This window comes from Sinohyriopsis cumingii, chromosome 16 (assembly GCF_028554795.1).
Source record: "Sinohyriopsis cumingii isolate HCF-2022 chromosome 16, ASM2855479v2, whole genome shotgun sequence".
Lineage (NCBI taxonomy): Eukaryota > Metazoa > Mollusca > Bivalvia > Unionida > Unionidae > Sinohyriopsis > Sinohyriopsis cumingii.
Window position 1 is genome coordinate 69,451,197 of NC_142976.1, and position 22,021 is coordinate 69,473,217.

Below are 22,021 nucleotides of genomic sequence, written 5' to 3' on the forward strand. Positions count from 1 at the left end.
ATGAAAATTCATTATGACAGGATGCTTTCTGTCAAAGCTGCCAAAAATTCTGCTCATCATTTGTGTCTGGAGTTCCTTCAGTGTTTTTTTAATTTTGGTAACAGAATCCATATTTGATGTCTCATCAGAATCATTTTAATAAACCTAAAAGCACTTCACGAGAAGATGCTATGTAATTTGATAAAATTATGTTCAGAGGTTTGTAAGAAATCATTTAAAAGCTGTCTAGTTTTATTATGCAAACGTAACTGATGGCAAATCAAAATAATTTTGCATGTACGTTTTGTGGCAGTCATCCCAATAATAGGAACTTTTTAAATTTAACTTTTTTAAATCCCAAAATCAGTATTTATGGAACATTTTACATATTGGCTTTTGGTTTCTAACCTCCTATCCCTCATCACTCATAATTCTGTGGCAAATTTATTTTCAGATGCCCCTTTATAGAAGATAAAACAAAAGTCCCCAACCTTTCCAAGAATTCCAATTAAGACTTTCTTATTTTAAAATGAAAATTGTTTAAACCATCCCTGATTTTCCAGAACTACCAGGTTTTCATATCAGCTGCTGTAGCACCCATATAAAATTGGAATTATGGCCAAACACCATTAGAATACTTTTGGCGAAAGTTCTTTTGCCAATATGACATCTATTCAGGAGTATTTGTGACAAGATTTTCAACAAGCACCTTGTGGCAGTCATACTCAATGTCTGCGGGGGTTTCAAGACCAACTAGATATCATAAAAAGTCTTTCGGTGAAAATCCTTTGTTGCTGTGACCATCAAAACTGGTGGAATAGCAACAAGATGATTTTAAAATGTCAGATCAGCACCATTTTCATTTAATACTAACTACACATCATAGGAAGACTTCTGGTTAAAACCTTATAACTTTCCATTTAGGAGGAGTTGTGTCAAGATTTTCAAGATGGGTGCCATGGTAGCCATCTTTGAAGCCAGACATTTTTATTTGGGACAAAATGGATAACAAGATTAGTCCTCTGATGAAAACCCCATGCAATATGGCTTTTCATTCAGGATGAGTAGCAATAACAAGACTTTTAAGGTGGCTGCCATGGAGGCCATACCGTACGTCAGATTGGCACCAGTTTCATTTATTATCAACCAGACAAGAAGTCTTCAGATGAAAACACAATACTGATAAGACTTTCTGTCTGGGAGAAGTAGTGATAAAATTTTCAGGATGGCAGCTGTAGTTACCATACCAACTAGACATGCAAAGACTTCTGGTGCAAATCCCATGCTTCCATTCTGAAGAATTAGTGAAAATATTTCAATATGCTAATTGTGGCAACTATATTTGAGGTATCATCACTACCGTCATTCAGGACCAATCAGATATCATAATTAGTCTTCTTGTGAAAACCCCCATGTTGATTTTTCATTTAGCAGAATAAGCAACAAAATTGTCAAGATGGCTGTTATGGTGGTCATAATTGATGTCAGATCAATACCATTTTCATTTAAGACCAACAGACATCATAAGAAGTATTTTAGTGAAAAACGCTATGCTGATATGACCATTCATTCAGAAGAAGTAGCATAAAACAAGCAAATGTACCACTAACTTACATTATCCCTTGTAGTGACCTTGACTTTAAGGGACTGGGGTATGACTGTGAATGTGCAATATATCAAACTCAAGTTTCATGATAATATCTCCACTGGTTCAAAAGCTGTAGCAGTGCATGGGCAGAGGTAATAGATTTATATTTCCTCTTGTTGTGACCTTGATCTTCAGATGGGGCATGGCAAATGTATGTGACATACTATCTAATCATGATATATGACTGGTTAAAGTTTTATTTATACAAGTTACACTCCAATTAAGGTATAATTAAGATAATTACATTTTGCAATGCCAAGACCATGCCCTAAAGATGGAATGTGTGACTATAGTACATGACACACTATCTAGCCATGATGTATACTTGGGGGAAAAGTTTCATTAAAATATTTTCCATGATTCAAGTTGTACTTTAGACAAGGATACAAGGTGCAAAATTACAGGGTTTTTTTCCTAAGAGGACCATGACACCATCAAACGGGGTATTGCTATGTCAAGTGACACACAATATGGTCATAATATATGCTCAGGCAAGATTTAATTACAATATCTTCATTGCTTCAATAGTTATACTCCAAACAAAGAAATCACTTAATTACATTTTCTCTCACTGTTATCTTGGCAGGGCTATGGATAATGTCACACTGTCTAACCATGATGTATACCAGGTATATGAAATCTACTTCCTGTTACCTGGTTTTATCCAGTTACATTTACATCATATGTTGTTGCTGTTGTTTTAGGGTTTAACGCCATTTTTCAGCACACGATAAGCTATACATGGCGGAGAGTATTAATGGTGGAGGAAGAACCCAGGAAAACCCAGGAAAAAACCACCAACCAACGAGAAGCTACTGGCAAGCTTTCTCACATACCCACATTGGCTGAATCCAAGACTCGAACCCATGCAGACTGAGGTGAGATGGCAGTGATCCGTAACGGAGAGTACTTTAGACCACTCGGCCACTTGGGGCCCCGCTACATCATATGAAGTGACTTTAAAAACTGCCACCTGGCCAGTGCCCTGGAGGAAGCTGCACGTGTTTGATCTGTCATGGCTTTATGAAAATTTTGAAAACTGTTACAAAGCTATGGGCCAGAGAAGCAAATGTCAATGGATAGTTTGGCTTGCTGTAGCATTCTACAGCACTGAAAAATCGGTAAGTTATTTATTATTGAAGCACCTGTTGTTGTTCTGGTGGTTGTTGTTGTAGGATTTAACGCCATTTTTCAGCACAAGATAGCCTATACATGGCAGCCAGTATAAATGGTGGAGAAAGAACCTGGAAAAACCCTGGAAAGAACCACTGAACTATGAGAAGCTACTGGCAAGCCTTCTCATATACCCACATTGGCCAAGCCTGAGACTCAAACCCACGCAGACAGAGGTGAGATGGCAGTGATCCTTAACAGTGAGCACTTTAGACCATTCAACCACTTGGAGTCCCCTGAAGCAATTGTAAAAATGTCCATGTCTCTTCTGATATTTGTTCCTGGGTAAAACTGATTTTTTTCAAGGATCATTTATGACCTTTATTAATGGAATAGAAATCACATGATTTGTCACTAGAAACAAGTATAGATGTTGAAATTCATAAAAAGAATCACATGATTTATCACTAGAAACAAGTATAGATGTTGAAATTCATAAAAAGCTACATGAAAACTTACACAATATAGTGATGCTATGCTTAAAATCAGATTTTGAAAGAATTTACATGAGTATTGAAAGAAGTTACACTGAGTACTGTCAAAAACTTCATTGCATCAGAATTATCACTGGCAGCCACATTTTTTTAAAGAATGTTGGCAAATTAAGGGGCAATGGAAAAGAAAGTTGGCAAATTATTGTCAACAGATGTGATGCAGCTACTTCAGCACCAAATATTTTATGAATCTTAAATAGCAAAACAAAATTTTGTTTGTCCATCCTGCTTACATGAGTTACATTTTCTACCCCAAATAAAGTTTTAATACCAAGTTAATGGAACATGAAACAATGATGTACCATTCATTCTTCTGTGCTAATTGTGCTTAAAAGATACTCAGAAATGTTTCACATGAGAATATTTGTGAAGTCCTAATGTAATGTTTGAAGTTGTTACTTGATGGATTACAAGTACATGATCAATGGACACATTTTACATACATCTTAACCTATTGCTGCTTTTATTCATTATGCAGAACTTTGTAATGGATTTATGTTAATTATTATCTAGGTAATAAAAGTAATCATCTGTTAAATATCTAATTTGTCCGTCCCATTACACGAGTAAAAAGTAAATGACTGCAATGTCCTGAAAAGCAATATTTTGAAAGGAAAAGTGAGTTTTCTTCCCAATGTTATTTTATTGAAGATAGGGCACTAGATCACTGATCCATAACTAATTTTTGATGTGAAACTGAAACATTTAAAATTTGGGGTATATGTCCCACAGATCGGCAGAAGAGCATATTTTATGATATAAGTTAACCATCCATTTGGACAGGAGTAGAGATAAAAATATTTTCTCAAGAAATGACTCTCCATTCAGAAGTTGCACCAATAGCAGGATGGTTGCTATGGTGACCATACTGGACACAAGATTTTCGATTTTCATTTAAGATCAACTGGACATCTTAAGAAGTCTTCTGATGAAAACCGAAGTCGATATGCCTTTCTGTTCAAGTAGAATTATAATAAGATTTTCAAGATGCCTGCCATATTTGAAGTCAGACTGGTAAAAAAATATATATTTAGGACCAGCCAGAGATTGTCTTTTAGTGAAAACCACATAAGGCCATCTATTCAGAAGAAGCACAGATACAATTTTCATACACAATATCAGATTGGTACCAATCTGATTCTTTTTTTATATTAGTAATAATCCAATGGTCATAATTTGCTTTAGATTGGGCTACAATTTTTTTACATATCTTTCATAGATTACATGTGAATTTTCAACAGGAATTCTGTAAAAATTAATGTACTTTCTGGAAGTGATAACAGAACTTATAAATATTTTCATATATTTTACAAAATGTCAAGGTTTTACTTTCATTATTAATACACTGTAATGAAACAAATGGGAAGGAGGGAAAAGGCAGTGAACATCGCTTTTGGGAACTTTTTAGGTGAATGACACATTCTAAGTCCTCTATTTTACCCAAGTCAACTGTTAGCATGGATCTCATGTTCTCAAATATGTACACTGTCAAAAAGCTGACAAGTGAGCAGACAACTCCAACATTTTCATAGTGACAAATGTGTTATAGCAACCATTTTTTTAACTAGATATTTTTTACTGCTAACAGTATATAATGGTAATGATCGATACACACACTTTGTGCTTTGCGTTATTTAAATTTAATGTATTGTGTGAGATTTATTTACAAGATATTTTTGGACTCACATGGTTTAGCATGCAACACTAAGTGACTCCTTTACCTCTTATGAACCAAATCATGTTTTTTATTATGATATACTGTTTCATGCTTTTCTCATTGCAAAGGGAAGAAAGTTTTAACAGCATTCAGTATTCCAGTCTACTGACTCATGTTGGCTTGGTAAATATTTACACCTTTAATCTAGAAGCAACTGTAAGTAACAAACAAAATTATTATAATGCAGCCTAAATTTATTATATGTTAGATGAATAAACAGATTCTGCTACAAAGGGACATTGAAAAAAAAAAGCAACAAAAAAAATTATCAGTGATAATAATAAGAGGTTAGAAACCATAAGACTGCATTAAAAATTCCCTCCAAATACTCTAAAATTCTTTAAAGCACTCTTTTTGCAATAAATATTCCCAACATTAGGGATAAACCCAACAGTTTCTTCTTGGAATTATCTTTAAGTATTTAGCGAGGTCCGAGAGTAAAATTCACCAAAAAGGTGAGTTGTGGGAGGCCGAGGTTACTACAGTAAAACCTGTTATGAAAGACCGCCCCTGTTGCCAACAAAAAACAATTTCTCAAAACAGGTTTGTAGTAAAAGACCAGTTTCCAGTCCAGTGTCAAACTATTTAAAGTAAAAATAACCATGATCACTGTAGTGCAGGTGGTCGCTCATGACAGAGCGTTTATATAATAAAATCAATCAGTGCATTACGATTGTGGTCGTAAATGACAGGTGGTCACTTATAGCAGAAGTCGGTCATCACAGGTTTTACTGTATTGACAATAATGCTCATCACCATGTCTCAGGTGCATACTACCAACTAATAAACAGATTTATCACAATGGTTTTGTTAACTTTAACTAGCAATGGGTAACTGGGAAAGAAAAGCAGCTTCATTCTTCTCTTACCTTGGGGATGTAGCTGAACCTGTGGAACTTGTAGGTCTATTATGTCCAAATTTAAACAGATTATCAGAAACATGCTCTGCTCCAAACTTTGCAAAGATAAATTCGGATGATGAGACTGCCTCTCCAACATCAAAAACCTTTTCAACTGAAGGTTGCTGAGACAAAAGAGCTGTAGGAGCATCCATATTCTCGTCACACTTTTGCACCTTTGCACTCTTGGGTGCAACACTATTTAAAGAACTCATCTCATTCCATCCGATTAAAATGTCCGAGCTAATATCATCAATAGTTCCAATAAATGAATCTGAGTCTAAGTGAAGCCGTTCAGCCTTTTCGATCATTGTTGACTGAGTGTTTGTATCAAAGTTTGTAAATGGGCTATTATTTGATGACGATACAGGAGATGGAGAATTAACCTGAGTGTCTGGGCTAGACACTGAGGCTGAACTATTACTGCCTGTCATATTTGCATCTGAAATTCCATGACTGCCAGTCAACAATTTTTCCAACATAGATGAAGGCTTGTCCACATGAATATGAAGTGGCTCAGCACAAGAAGAAACATCAGACAGTTCATGAGTCCTGGAAGTATTCCCGAAGGTGGATGCTGTGCAGGTGGTTGGAGTCGGACTTGATATGAATGAATCAACCACTGTGCTAGCTACAATACTGTTACTGTTAAATTCAATTCCTGTGCTTGATATAATACTGCCTAAAGTCACACTAGGGAAAAGATCATTTACAGAGGAAACGACTGGGAAGAAAGAACTGGAGGTTGTTCCTACATGTGAATCTCTGTGCATGGAGTAATCCTGTGTGGACATCTGAATGTCCAAATCTGAAATAGAAAATTTGAGGTGCTACAATTATCAGGCTTACTTAGCATATAACCAGCCGAAATGAACCTTTTAACAAAACAGTCCTGTAAATTGCAGATATGGATTTGAAGGAAAATATTGAGGCAAATTAGGAAATTAAGCAGTTATAATAAACAACTGATTCTTTCTTATCAATATGAATGTTTAATACATTGCCATCTTATTCTACTCTGTATATGTTTGTCATCTTTTCTTGCCAGCATTTATGTATGTTTCATTTCATTTCACATATACATGCACTTCTGAGTGAAACCACACTAATATTTTATCAAGTAATTCTCATTTGCTATGTTTAAGATGTGACTCAAGATTATCATTTTCACTATGTTCCACATTATTACCATTAGGCAAGAACAACTGTTGCAAGTACAATGTTTCTTGATAATACTTAACCAATCATAAGTTTGGAGTCATTTCGTTGCCTTTCAAATCCAGCCCTATAAAGTGAAAAAATACATTAATAATGTCAGAATAAATACTATGCTTACCAAAAGCATTTGGAGGAAGAAGGTGCATCCACTCCATCTTTTTTTACCCTACTTTGCAAAATGATGTAGGTCCATGTTCTGCAGTCATTAAATCACTGCCATGCGGAAAAGAGCAAATAGCTTCTTTGTGGCACACGGCCCCACATCTTGTGGGAATTTACAAGGGTAATAGTGATGGGGCAGATGGGTTGCCAACTGAAGCCCTTTTTGTGATCTAGCACCCGTAAGCCAATTCCCATCTCCCTGCAGGATGAATGAATGAACTGGCTGACTGAAGACAGCACGGCAACTTAGTACAATCCATATCACCATATCAAAGGGGCCCAAATGATCGGTGACTTGGTAAATACCAGTCAGGCAACTCAGATCTGTAGGAAAACACTTTCCCTGAACTGACAGACTTAGATCTGAGCTCTTCCCTAACCAAGGGGGGCCCTGGGTACTAATACTACCCCCAAGAGGTGAGGCACGATTCACTTTCAGCCTGCACCAAGCACCAAGCTTTGGGCAAGTAGAGGGTGCTGAACCACCTCATAGAAGGGTGTTGCTCCTCCCAAATGGGAGGGTACAACTCACTCTCCATCCATTTATAAACTCCCTTGGGAGAGGACTCACTAACCCATAGATTCCAAACAGACTTGTGTAATCCATGACCGAGTGACAAAAAGAACGAGAACCCCAAAATTCTGAGGAAGGAACATTCTTCCTGCGAGATCCCAGACCATGTCCAACTATAGGCTGCAGAAGGGACAACCATCTGTCCTCTCGCAGTGCATGCAAGATAAGCAAGTGAGGAATGTGTCTGAGGAGGATTTCCTGTGACCATACACACTCACACTCTACTTAGACAATGTTCCTATAAAAGTTGAAAACAAGATTTTTGTACCAAAAAAATTCTATGCAACGAAACGTAAACATTGTTGTTGTTGTTGTTGTAGGGTTTAACGCCATTTTTCAGCGCACGATAGGCTATGTATGGCGGCCAGTATTAATGGTGGAGGAAGAACCCGGGAAAACCTTGGGAAGAACCACCGACCCACGAGAAGCTACTGGAAAGCTTTCTCACATACCCACATTGGCCGAATCCTAGACTCGAACCCACGCAGACAGAGGTGAGATGGCAGTGATCCGTAACGGAGAGCGCTTTAGACCACTCGGGGCCCCTCTAAAACGTAAACATAAGATAATGCATGGACTAAGTCTACACTAATATGATAATGGCAATGAAATGTCACATTACTTGGGTGTTTGCACAAAGTTAAAAGGCAAAATGGGAAGTAAGGCTATGCACAGTACAGAAATATACAGAAATTAAGTCAACCAGGCTTAAACGAAAGCTAGGGGTTGCTAAATTAGCACAAAAAAAAACAGTAAGTATGATTGCTTACAAGAAGGTAAAAATCAAGGAAAGCTAACCAAAACTAAAACTTAAAAAGAACCAGTGTTCAATAATGGAGTGATAAAGTAAAAAGTGGTGTGTGACATATTTTACCAAGTACAGTCCTACCCACTTATATCGACATCACTTATGTCGACAAGTCACCTAATTCAACAAAAAAGCAAAGTCCCGATCCCTTGGTCTACTATTACTATCAAAATTGTCATGCTTATGTCGACGTCGAGATAACAAAATAAACATACATGTCAACAGAAGCCCTTGGTCCCAGCTTGGACAAATCCTTTGTTTTCTAATCATTTAAGTCAACAAGCTGTCAGTGCCAACACATGCAGTGTTCAACAATTAGTTGATCTTGCTGACAATCTTTAATTTCCACACCAAATCATTTATGTTGCCAAGCGGCCAGTTCCATCCTGTATTTATTCAACAATTAGTTGATATTGCCGCAAGTCTTTAACGTTGTGGTCAGAAAAAAAAAATGAGCTTTCGTTTGGTCTTTTAAAGTTGGCCTCTCGCAGCGACTTAAATAAAAGCAATGAAATCTGATCGATTCTTGCATTTTCCAAAGTGATCAGTGATTAAAACAAGTTTATTGTGCTGTGACAGTTTCCTTTTTAACTTTATTTAGCATGTGTCAATGTATACAATATTATGCCTTCATTAATCTAATCAGCTGCATATCTCTTGTTCACTTTTATGTACTTTTCACGATGACTTCTGTAATTAAAAACATGTACTGTTTAAACCAACTTGTTGACCGGTTTTCATTTCCCTGTGAATAGCCCCACCCCCTTGTTAGCCTCAATAAGATGGGAACAGACTGACCAAAATCTAGGCCAATTTAAGTACATGTACTTGAAGCATGTAAATAACAACTATGCAACCATGTGCTAATGCCGACATTGAATATTTGTACTGAATATCGTAGTGAATGTTTTTCATATCAGGATATGACATATGCAATATTTTATTGTGGATTTTATTACACAAATATAACCAAAATGTAATTTGTCAATATACAAGTATTTCACACTGGTTTTGTCTTCATGTACTCAAAGTTTCCATTGTTTGTTTTCTCAAAGTGTAAATGCTACTGACGACAGGTCACCCCTTACTGACGAATTTAACTTGTATCTTTTTTTCAGACACCCCCCAACACTTATCTCGAAATCCGCCTATGCTGACAATATTTCAACGGGCCCGAGGATGTCAACATAAACAGGTAGGATTGTATAAAAATAGCACAATTCACATTACAAGTATTGTGAATTACAATGATGGTAAAGAACAATAATACAAATCAAGGCAAGTCCATAGAAAATTAAGCAAAATACCTGCACCAGGAAGGAAATGCACAACTAAATTAGAATCACTAACACCCTCTAAATGGGAATAAAAATAAAATGAAAAACCATGCACATGTGCAGATGAAATTCATGGAGAATATTCACACAAGATATAGTAAATTCCCTTGTTACCTAGCCCACAAAGTGATGGAAAATCTTCATCTACATAAACATGTTAGCATTACAACCACATGCGCAAGAAAAGTATGGAGGTTGCATGGACAAAGTGTTTATGGGGTGTCCCAGGGGTGATCCTGTGTGACCTGGAATTTTCTAGTTCACCCCAATGGTAAGACAAATTCTTGTCAGAGTCAAGAGTATTTTCCACCCATAAAAGTATCAGCTATGCAACAGCAACAGGTGTGGTGTGACTGACATTCAACATAGGATTTCTTATCTACTACAGCCTTCCTCACATACTTGACAAACAACCACAGTATAGCATATGCATAAAAACAAGCTCAATAGTGTGCAATTTCTATAGCTGAATGTCTTGCAGTGAAAACCAAGGACAATGATTCTTGAATGCCAAACTGACCAATAAGATATTACAATATACCAGCAGAACTAAGATTTGAGCCTGGCAATACAGTTCATTTATCAGACAAAGACTGAAGTGCACTCCACCTGGTATGATAGTGCACCAAATCCATAACCAGAAATAAATTAAGAAACCAATGAAAATATAGAACATGGCAATAAGACAGAAGCAGAAATTGAAAATTCCTATAAATGTGAAATATTATCTAAAGTTGTTCAATTTTGCTTAAAAATATAATTAAAATAAACTACATCAACAGTTCAAGTTACTTAAATTTGCAGGCAAGTAATGTCCAAGACACTGAACTAAACATTGAAAGGGGCACAAAGTAGTGGCACATGAACATGATTTTGTTTAACCTGTGTAATGCCCCTTTTAATGCATCAACAATCTGAAAACTGACAAAAAGCAAGCCCAAAAGTAAATGTTGACTCTAGACAGATCAATGGATAAATGGAAAAGATATTTCATTATGGGATTGGAAGCCAAATGAATATTGGTATCAGGGTCACTTTCATGCCCCAGATCACCCACGTGAACAATCCCAGTAATGAAAAACTTCACTTAATATGTTGCTGCAAAGGATGTGGAGATCTCCATGGTATAATATTCATGACCAGTGAATGCAACATTCTGAAGATTTCCCAGCATCTGAGTACTAACCTGGGGGCTTGTTCATATCAATGTCTGAAGATGACAATGGTGGAATAATAAGAATTTGTGGAGCTAAAGTTGAGGCTGTCTCCTGGCCATTCAAGAATGGATCTTGTGAGTGTGGATTCTTCATTGCAGTAGTCGAAGTATGTCCTACATGAATTAAAAGATAGTTTAACTTTAAAAATTAACAGCTTAACATAAACCTTCTAATGAATTATTGCTTCAAAAACATTATATTTCCCACAAAAAAAAATACTTTATTTACTTACTGGGCTATTTATTGAGATTTTCAAATATGCACATCAACATTAGAACTACATACTGCAATGTGCAAATTATTTCATAAAAACGTGTGCAGACTGCAGCATCTCATCTACATTATAAAATGATGTATCATCGCTGATATGTTACTTGCCAAAACCTTGAAACATAACTTTATCCCAAAGATGACATTTCATGTTCTTTTAATTTTCTCTTACAGGTTGCAGTGTCATCTCAATACATAAATGTGGGGAAGATTTAAACAAGGGTTCTGCAGAACAATATGTCTGTCTCTGTTTATTTTCAGCCATGGTATTTCACCTTTCTGTTGATTGCTATAAACCAAATTCCCCTTTTCATGCCAAGAACAGTACAGCTTATGCCATTTTTTGCTTCGTCAAGTATTGGGGTTATGGAATTAACCCAGTTGTGGTAAATATTGACAAACCACCACCATGCCTGTGTGCTGCTTCAACACAAAAGGGATTCCTTGACATCACTGGCTGAGATTTTTTAACAGCCAGTGCATGTAGACATGGAAAGACTGTAACATCAGACTGATTTAAAATAAGATACTAGATGAAGAATAAATCATGTCAATTTTATATCTGACCCCCAAAAAATTCAAACAAACCTTGAATATTCAGCACATATGTGTTTAGAAAGAGTTATCTGCTTCTTTACAATATACTTCTTGTTGCAGATATTGCTGATGTAGTAAAAAATGAAGCCCAAGAAGTTTACATCATGATCCATGGAAAGTAGGGCATTTTATTTTTTTTCTTCTAGGTATTATAAGAAGTCTACTGCTGAAAACTCCTTGCAGAAATACCATATTTGGAAAGGAGTAGAGATAATATCTTCAAGATTTGATTTTCCACTCAGTAGTAGCAATAACAATATTTTCAAGAAGGCAGCTGTGGTGGCCATACTAAACATCAGCAACATCTTCATTTTATGACCAAACTGACATCATGGTGAAAACTCAAGAGTTCAAGTTACAAGATATCAAAAACTGCTGCTATACTGGACGTATCAGATGTCAGATTAGCATCATTTGTATTTAGGACCAGCTAGACATCATAATGTGAATACCTCATGTTGATATGACCATCCATTCAGGAAGAGTTGTGATAAAAAAAAAAATTAATATGGATGCAGTGGATGCCATATAGACTGTAAAATCTGCACCAGTTTGATTTAGAACCAAACAGATATCATAAAAGTCTTTTGTGAAAACCCCATGTTGATATGGCAGAAGGAATGGCATTAATAAGATTTTCAAGATGGCAGCCCTGGCAGCAATATTGAACATTGGATTGGTATCATTTTCATACTTGACCAAGCAGACATTTAGATTTTTTTTTATATGACCATCCATTCTGAAAGAGTAGCGATAACAAGATTTTCATGCTGGGGACTGTTGTGGCTATAATGGATGTCTGAGCAGCACCATTTTCATTTAGGATTATCTAGACCATGGGAAGAATGTGTGTAAATAGTTTTATGGCAATCCTACAAATAGTTTAAGAAGAGTAGTGATAACAAACTTGTGCTAATGGATAGACAGGCATCAGATCCATGACCAGCAGAGCTAACATTGGAACACATACATGTCACTATGGCAATGATTACTTATTCTGGGATGGAATTACCCTCACCCATATTGTCAAATTTTCATCCTAGGACATTCTAAAAATTTAAAACAGAAAGAACATAGACTCAGTCCGACTCCCAACGCCATAGGCCCACACAAAGAAACCATCCTCTTTATCTTGGATATGGACTTCTGTGGGACATCAGAAGATGATAGAAGAGAATCTCACAATAGTGACAGGTTAAGTATTACATTATTAAAATCAGTTCAAACCTAAATCCCCAAAATACATTTTAATAGCAGTAATACTTTACCTGCCTTGAAGGGTGGATTATGGCCTCAACACCGATATACATATTTACAAAAGAATTGTCCACAATTGAAGTTAGTGGCAGATTGGGCTACTTTCTGTGCCATAACTACTGAGCCCCCAAAAAATGTCTTTACTCTGATGCACCAAAGAACAATGGTAGAAGGAGGAGAGAGTAATGTGACTGATGAAATGCAGCTCTGATGACATCCTCCAAATGAGCTAGTAAGACTCATGAGGTAGCAATATCCCTAACTTCAAGGGCTTTAATTCTCATAAAGGAAAGGTCCCTCTCAGTGAGGGACTAGCAAGTTTTCTTGATAGTGATGCAAATCCTCCTGAAAATGGTCCACACAAAATAAGTGAAACCCTTAATACGTAGGAAAGGATGCTTCCTACTCTTCAGAAATGACCAAACTGAATCATAAAGTCCTAACTGGCCAAAGAAGATTATTTTGATCATACCTAGAAACAGATCTGATTGACATTGGGGATCCTAATAGGATATGAACTATGGCAGGCAACTGGTTCTTTGCCATAGAACCAGTTTAGCAAAAGAGAGAAACAGAGTCATAATTACTGTTGAACCATAAACATCCCTTTTATACAGACAAGGCATACTCCTTCTTGCAGACACAGTGGAGAACTGGAAAACAACTTTACTGATCATAAGAGGGAACTTGACAAAGTCCACAAAACACCATTTAGTGAGCATGATAAGATCTCAGCAGCTCAAAATACCTGATAATATCAGGGATATGACAATCAGACCCAATTACAAAACCCCAATGCACTTAGGGACACCTAGAATCAATACCTCCAATCACAGAAGATTCTCCACTTTGCATCCTAGACTTTAGATGTGGATTTTCTATTAGAATGGACATGGTTATAACTTAGCTCAAAAACTTTTCCTGGCAGACGAATTATTTGAGATGAGCCAAGCATGAACGTGGAGAAACTGCTGAGCGGCAGTGACAAAGAGACCCCTGTGCTGCAGGTTCTTCCTCTTAAGTAACATAATGGGTAGGTGCACTAACACACTGAACCATTGAGAAAATTGGTGAGGAAATCTATCCCCACATCAACGAAATTCAGAGAAGGGATGAATTTCAATTTCTCTACATTTGGAACAAGTCCTAACTTAGTCACTGTGGACCAGCAGGTGGACAAATATGGCAAGAGGGACTCTTTGCAACTCATTAAAATACTGGAGGGATGAGGATCTCATGAGCCTTCTGGTGGGCAGCAACTATTCCCATCAACCATGGCGAAAGCCCTGAAAACAGAGATTAGACCAGATAGCAAAGCTTGAAATTGGAACCCACACCCCTTCCTGAAGCTCAATGGACACTGGCCAGTTGCCACACAACTTTTACAACTGCATCAGCAGTATCCATCTTAAAGTTTGTCCTGAAGACACTTGTTTAAGGCAAAAAGACTGATGACAAGCCAAAATACTGTCATCCCTGTGAAGGTCCTACAGCTCTGCTGATAGCTCTATGAACACTGACAAGGCATGACTGCAGGTCTTGGCAACCACTTCCAGCAAGCACCTTTGCATGACTGGAAGCCTGAAGGGGGCCACCCAAAAAGATCAGTGTGAGACTATGGTGATGAGTGAACAAGTTTTAAGTGCCAACAGCATCTTAACTGAAGGGCAAGCCCAGGTCCTGAAGAAATCTCCACTTGCAATGATGCAGCATCCATTGTAGACTGGTGTGCTTCAGGGGCCAAACAGGATAGTGCTTTCTTTAGCTGAGAAGAGAGACCAGCAGTCTCAGTGTAGATGTGGGAAATGACAACCTTTCAATCTGTCTAATGAACTACTGGCATGACAATATACCATATCTTATCTCCATTGAAGACAGTATACCATATCTTTATCTCCCTTGGAGACAGTATATTTTAATACATCTGTATCTCCTTTGGAGACAGTATAACATATCTGCATCTCCCTTGGACACAGTATAACATCTGTATCTCCCTTGGAGACAGTATAACACATCTGTATCTCCTTTGGAGACAGTATAACATATCTGTATCTCCCTTGGAGACAGTATAACACATCTGTATCTCCATTGGAGACAGTATACCACATCTGTATTATTATGACTCTATGGTCTTATAATAGGTAATAGAAAAGTGTGAAAAGCAACATGCATTGTATAATTCAACAAATAATGTATTTCCCTAGAATACAAAGTAACATGAAAAAAAGAGAACTTACAGTACTGCAAATTAAATAACAAAATAATCATATCAGTGTATCCCCCAGGGGTGTGAAATTGAGGATAAGAAAAAAACTTGGTGTCAGATCTGGGGAAAAAAAATAAAAAATGTGGGAGTCAAAAATGTACTGACAAATTTTTTCAGCTTGAAATAGGATACTGCAACTTGCACAACATACTCTCTCTCTCTCTCTCTCTCTAAAAATACAAATAAACCAACATGCACAATTAACACACAAATACATTGTGCATTCAAAGAATAATTTTATTAGTTCATTGTAATTTTAGTTTAAAGTCATACTTTTAAGTCTCCTTATAATCTTTTTCTAGCAATATTATAGACCAACACTTTACATATAAGCCAATACAAAAAGCCAACAAAATCTTTTTTAACCAAATGACAGTTAATTTACTTCCTGTCATAAAGTGTGTACACTCATCGGTTTCACTGTACAAGTACTTCGTCCTAAAACACATTTATCAAAAAATCAAAGAAGCTAATGATTCATCTTCTCTTTATTAAGTTACACTTGAACTTTTAGATGTTTCTTTTTTAACTGCAGCAAAGTTAAAAACCAACAAAATCTGCAATGACCCCCTGACTTTGTAATCCAAATAAAACATCTGTCTCTGCAAGTTCAGTAATTTCTTTGTTGTGAAGGAATGTCTTGGGTGATAATGTCTTCTCCAGATATCTTGTGGCAAACAAGGGCAGATTTTTTTTTTACAATTCTTAAACCCTGTCACAAAAGTAATATTCACTTTTGCAGTCTTCACAACCATGCAATCAGAAGTCACACCGGTAATCCCAATAAATGGGCTGTACTCCAGTAAAAGGAATTATTTTCTCCATTTTTCATTTAAGTCAGATCCACATTTACTATTTTGTGTTCTGCTTCTGTTACTTTCTTGGCTAATGTTTCTTTGTGCACACTGTTTTTATCTATTATATGCACACTGTTTTTATCTATTATATGCACACTGTTTTTATCTATTATATTCACACTGTTTTTATCTATTATATTCACACTGTTTTTATCTATTATATGCACACTGTTTTTATCTATTATATTCACTGTTTTTATCTATTATATGCACACTGTTTTTATCTATTATATGCACAGTTTAGTGCAACAAGCATTGAGGTTAAACATCTGGACGACATCTTGGTGAGCTCAATGGAAATCGTGCGACAGCTCATGAGATTAGTGGAAGCTACTCCGCCGTAACATTTCCTATGCTAGTCTGGTTCCCTGTTTTGTATGCTCCGTATAGCAGAGTGCAACTCAGGGAGCATACGAAACGGAACCAGACTATACCTATGCTCGAAGTATACATGATGCCATCCCTCATCCAAAACAATGAAAATTAAATAAATCCATATCGCATTATAAAAATTGTTTGCATTTAAAAAAATGCATGTCAGCAAAATGATTGTGTCAATTTTCTCTAGCATGTGTAGAGGGAAGCACTGCCTATGATTACAGACACAAGTCCTAATAAAAATTCTGAACACACTTTAATACAAATTCAACTTAAATCCAGTGCTGAAGGTGTTATGTGCCTGTGTCAGCCTGTACAGCGTTGTTGTACCAAATCTTTTTTTGAAACACAGTAATATAATTCCAGATCTTAAGTCACTTAAAATCTCAGTGAATATCTCTGTCCAAAAATATTTTTGTTAGCACTGTATTTCCAGAGAAAAATCACATGAATAACTTGAAGAAATAACATTTGACCCAAATGATCTTCTGGACAGAACAATAATACAAAAATGATTCTGCCAGATCTATGAGAACAAATGAATAATTTTTCTCATGACAACTTGACCTCAGGTCACAATTAGCATCTTCTAAAATAAACTATTACCTAATGGAAAATAATCTCCAAGAAACTTCTTAATGTTTACAAATAAAATTTTAGTTATAATTAGAAGGTCTGTTACTAAAATTATAAGAGAGAACCTGCACTATGTCAGGTACAATAGGGAAATTCCACTAACCTAGACCCAGACTCAAACATGTTTACTTCAATTACTAATGATAATAATATTAAACCCATGTACATTGTGAATATTTTATCTACTTATTAGTGGTTTACAAAATAATTATTAAAAAAACAATCGGGTCATGTAGAAAATAAACTTGATTTAGGACACAGTTAAGTCCAACATACAATGTTACATTACAATAGCATATAATGGAACTGAAATAATAAAAAAACAGAAAACAAACTAACAATGCAAATGAAATATACATAACAGTATCTTCTTAAAAAACAGCATACTATACCTCTATCTCATTTGGAGACAGTATACTATATCTTTATCTCCTTTGGAGACTGTATACTATATCTGTATCTCCTTTGGAGACAGTATACTATATCTGTATCTCCTTTGGAGACAGTATACTATATCTGTAGTTCCTTTGGAGACAGTATACTATATCTGTAGTTCCTTTGGAAACTGTAAAACATACCATATCTCTTTTGGAGATATATACCAAGCCAGAGGTCACACTATCAGGCAAAGTGGGAGACTAAGTTGCCTAAAAAATGTAAACTTCGCCTTCTTCTGTTAAAAATGCGAAAACAACTTTGCCCTATGATTTTTTTTGAGGTACATTGACTGACCATTCTTTTTGAGATGCCCACTCCCATCGCTTTAGCTAGGTTAATTCTAGTATTGTGTTGTAGCGAAATGTATTCATCAAGCCATCAGTACCTAGGCCTAGTTTTGATATCCATTATGCTGACAAACAAACTTGCACATTCACAAGCATGTGTTTTGATAGCTTACTGACCATTAACCCTTCCCGAGTAAGCTATATAGCAACTATCACTGCCCGATTTCCACATGTAACCCTTTGATGGTAAACACATACAAACCTGTATATTGGAATTTTAACAATAGTATGTAATTAGCAATTTGTGTTTTAAGAACTGAATCAGTGATATGAATATTTTAACTGCCTCTTATACACTATCTCATCATAAAATTAGTTTGAAACTGTACTGTATCACTTACCATGCCTAAATGGAAAATAATGGCAGGCATATATGTACTCACGTCTGTGTTGATTCGGTTGGAAAGAAAGTTTTAGTTCATATACTGACCATGAAGGACCCATGTCTGTAATTTTATGCAATTTAGTGTGTCATGTATGAACAGTTACAGTAATGTTTGATCCACAACAAAGAAATGAGGACAAACAGTACGATCTGAAGACACATGTGCATTTGCCCTCACGTACATGGTACAGGTGTTGTTTCAAACGCATTTAGAAATCTTTGAAAGTGCCATTATTGTGAACTTTTAAGTACAATAATATAATCTGGTTACTCTGTCAAAATTTGTTACAATGTAGTTCTATTATTCTCTTTTATAGTGACATGGCCATAATTAAAAAAAAACGTAGACTTGAAAATAAAGTATTGCTTAAATCAAATGTTAAAAGCAAATATCAATACTGAGAAAGAGGGCATAATAGAGAACACTACACACAAACACACACACATATATATATGTGTGTGTGTGTGTGTGTGTGTATGTATATATACACATGTATGTATATATATATATATATATATATATATAGCGTTTCTTCCTAGCATCCACTTCTGGATGAGGATGAGCTATCCCTTCTCCCTGTTCTGTCCACAAAGAGAGGTCACTCCTCCCTAAAATTAAAGTCTAGTTTGACCCCTGCCATACCTGCATCTCCTTGCTGGTGTGTCAATACAGAATCATTCTGGCACACACTATGGAAGGTCTGAAGAAGGTCATTAAGTATTTCATGGCTGTCTTGGTTCTGAAGATCCATGCTGGGATTTAAGGGAAAAAAATAAAAAGTGAAATGAAAGTGAGATACACAGTACAGTTGCAATATGGAAAACCATTGATGTCAATAGCAACACTTTTAATAATGAAAATCCCCATTACATGCTTGGTACTTTGCACAGTCATACCTGAAACTTGCCAAAGACTCTTAATAAAACTTGCCAAAACATGCAGGTACAAATACATATGTGTGCTATCTTTACTGTGACAAACCTTGCCAGTCTTGATAGGTAACAAATATCAATATGACTGATGATGATGACTATATTTACCATCAGGTATTTGTTGAAGTACTCAACCTCAAGTACTCTTCACTATAAATAAATTTTAAGTTTTCAGGTATTTACGTTGAGGGTATATTACTCCTCAAAACTCAATACCAAAGATCAGTGTTAAATTTTCATGTATTTAGTTGAAGTACTTACTCATCCTCAAAACTCAATACCAAAGATCAGTGATAAATTTTCAAGTATATGTGTTGAAGTACTCATCCTCAAAACTCTATACCAAAGATCAGTGATAAATTTTCAGGTATTTGTGTTAAAGTACTTAGCCTCAAAACTCTATACCAAAGATCAGTGATAAATTTTCAGGTATTTGCGTTGAAGTACTCATCCTCAATACCAAAGATCAGTGATAAATTTTCTGGTATTAGTGTTAAAGTATATTGCTCATCAAGTACTGATCACTATATACCAGTGTTAAGCTTTCAAAATGTGGTGAGGTAAAATAAACAAAAACGTTTTGAAATCAAAAGAGTACAAAAGCAAATATAGACTATACAGTAATAACATGAATCAATAATTTTGAAGCCCAACACTGAACCTTTGATGTACAAGCAAGCAAGAATGTTGTTTTGTTTATACATTAGAAGATAACAATAAATACTAAATATTTAATCTGAAAACTTTAAATATGCATATATCATTGTGTAGTTTTCCCCAGCTGGCTGCATAAGAATATGCTCATGTACATACAACAATTCCTTACTGTGTTGTGAGGAAAAGGGCTGAGCTCATTTGAGAAGAATTTGGAATTATGAACAAAACTATTTCAGTGCCAAGTTACTATAAACAACAAAACACATCCAAAAGTTTTCTTATTTTTCATTCTATTTATTTACAGCAATGTTTTGTTAGTGAAATACAGATGAACTTGCTGGACAATGGAGTGTGAATACTTTATTAACAGAGTTTTTTTTATATATCAGCACCTTTATTTACCATTCTTCTAATAAATAACTGGCTAGTGTTTCTTTCATCTATTGTATGTCATTTCCAACTTGTAGTCATTGTCAAGGTCAGTCATAATATGAAATGTTTACTATTTAAAGCAAGTTTTGATGTGGCAGTGCTTGCAATTTTTACCAGCTGATGCACACTACAATCTTATTCACAGATCTGTGCATATCTTTCAATGTACCCATATCAAATATTCCATACATGCCAAAATTTACATTAATGTTAATTGTTACTTTCAATGTATCAGTGTCAACAATTCAATACATGCCAATATTTAATTTTTCTCTTACTTTCAAGGTAATGAGGGCAAATATTCCATACATGTCATTAATTTACATTTATGTATTGCTTTGGATGTTGCTGTTTCAAATATTCCACACAAACCAAACTTTACATCTATCTGTTACTCACACAAGTGAGTCAATCAATCTGGAACATTTTGCAATGTTTCCCATGTAGCAAATGTGATCACCCTTCTCTATAAGAGTTTAAGATAATTCCTAAAAACATGGCATGCAAAAAGTATATAATTTTTCCTGGGAAAAAATGAATTCCAAAATACTAAGATTTAATTTTGGAGAACGTAATGAATGTACGTCGAATGCAAATCACTGCTGAAAAAAAAACACATCAACATTCGAATTGTATTTGTATTTACATAATGCAGAATGATCAAGTATATAACACAGTGGATGTTCTGCCTGCAGTTGAGCATGTAACTGCACTTTTTAAGAATGAAAATTATAAAGAAAATAAAAATGTAAATGAAAATTAACCTCTCCCTAATTTTAAAAACAGATTCTGCGACGTGAATTTGTACCTTAGGTTCTGTAGTAATTTATGTAGATTTGCAAAATTCACAACCGATATTTCAATTTGCAAGGCAATCGTCCCACTTACATGATATTTTGGATAAACTACCCGTGACAGATCCAGAAAATATAATTCTGTTGATAACATTTTCCCCCAACTGATGGAGACTTGAATCAAATTTCTCACCAGTCAAAACAACCAGTGCTATTAATAGAAAGAAAAAAAAACATGTCATCGTGCCCTAATCTTACAAGAAGATGGCAGCCATTTTTCATCACATATCATACCTTTTTCACGTAAAGACCTCTTCTGATTTCATCAAAATCAAGTCAGTTTAATTCCTTTAAATACGAAAAATGTTCTGATTTAATATTGTGTTGCTTTCACCAGGTGACACACCTAAAACTGTCTTCATTGTTTGATGGGTCCAGAGTGTGTATTTGACTACAGACACACTACAAAATTCTATTATGTATTATACGAAAGATCTCCCTTCTCATTGGTCAAATCTAGGACACAAACACACCTCTAGACTGGTGATC

At 35.7% G+C, this 22,021-nt stretch overlaps 1 protein-coding gene across 5 annotated transcripts in view; it reads right to left on the reverse strand.

Annotated features, from left to right (window-relative positions):
- The window catches only part of LOC149780733 (uncharacterized), a 97,667-nt gene extending 75,728 nt beyond the window's left edge, over window positions 1-21,939 (reverse strand). For 2 of the 5 annotated variants that reach the window (XM_089937785.1, XM_089937783.1), the window contains exons 1-4: window positions 21,767-21,939; window positions 19,300-19,409; window positions 11,195-11,338; window positions 5,880-6,717 (exon numbers count right to left, since the gene is read on the reverse strand). In XM_089937785.1, coding sequence (XP_089793911.1) covers window positions 5,880-6,717; window positions 11,195-11,338; window positions 19,300-19,408 — 1,091 coding nt within the window. In that variant the 5' untranslated portion in view covers window position 19,409; window positions 21,767-21,939. Of the gene's footprint in view, window positions 1-5,879; window positions 6,718-11,194; window positions 11,339-19,299; window positions 19,410-21,566; window positions 21,676-21,766 lie in introns of those variants that run through there. The other 3 variants (XM_089937784.1, XM_089937786.1, XM_089937787.1) reach the window with 3 other exon arrangements.
- Window positions 21,940-22,021: the final 82 nt, after the last annotated feature.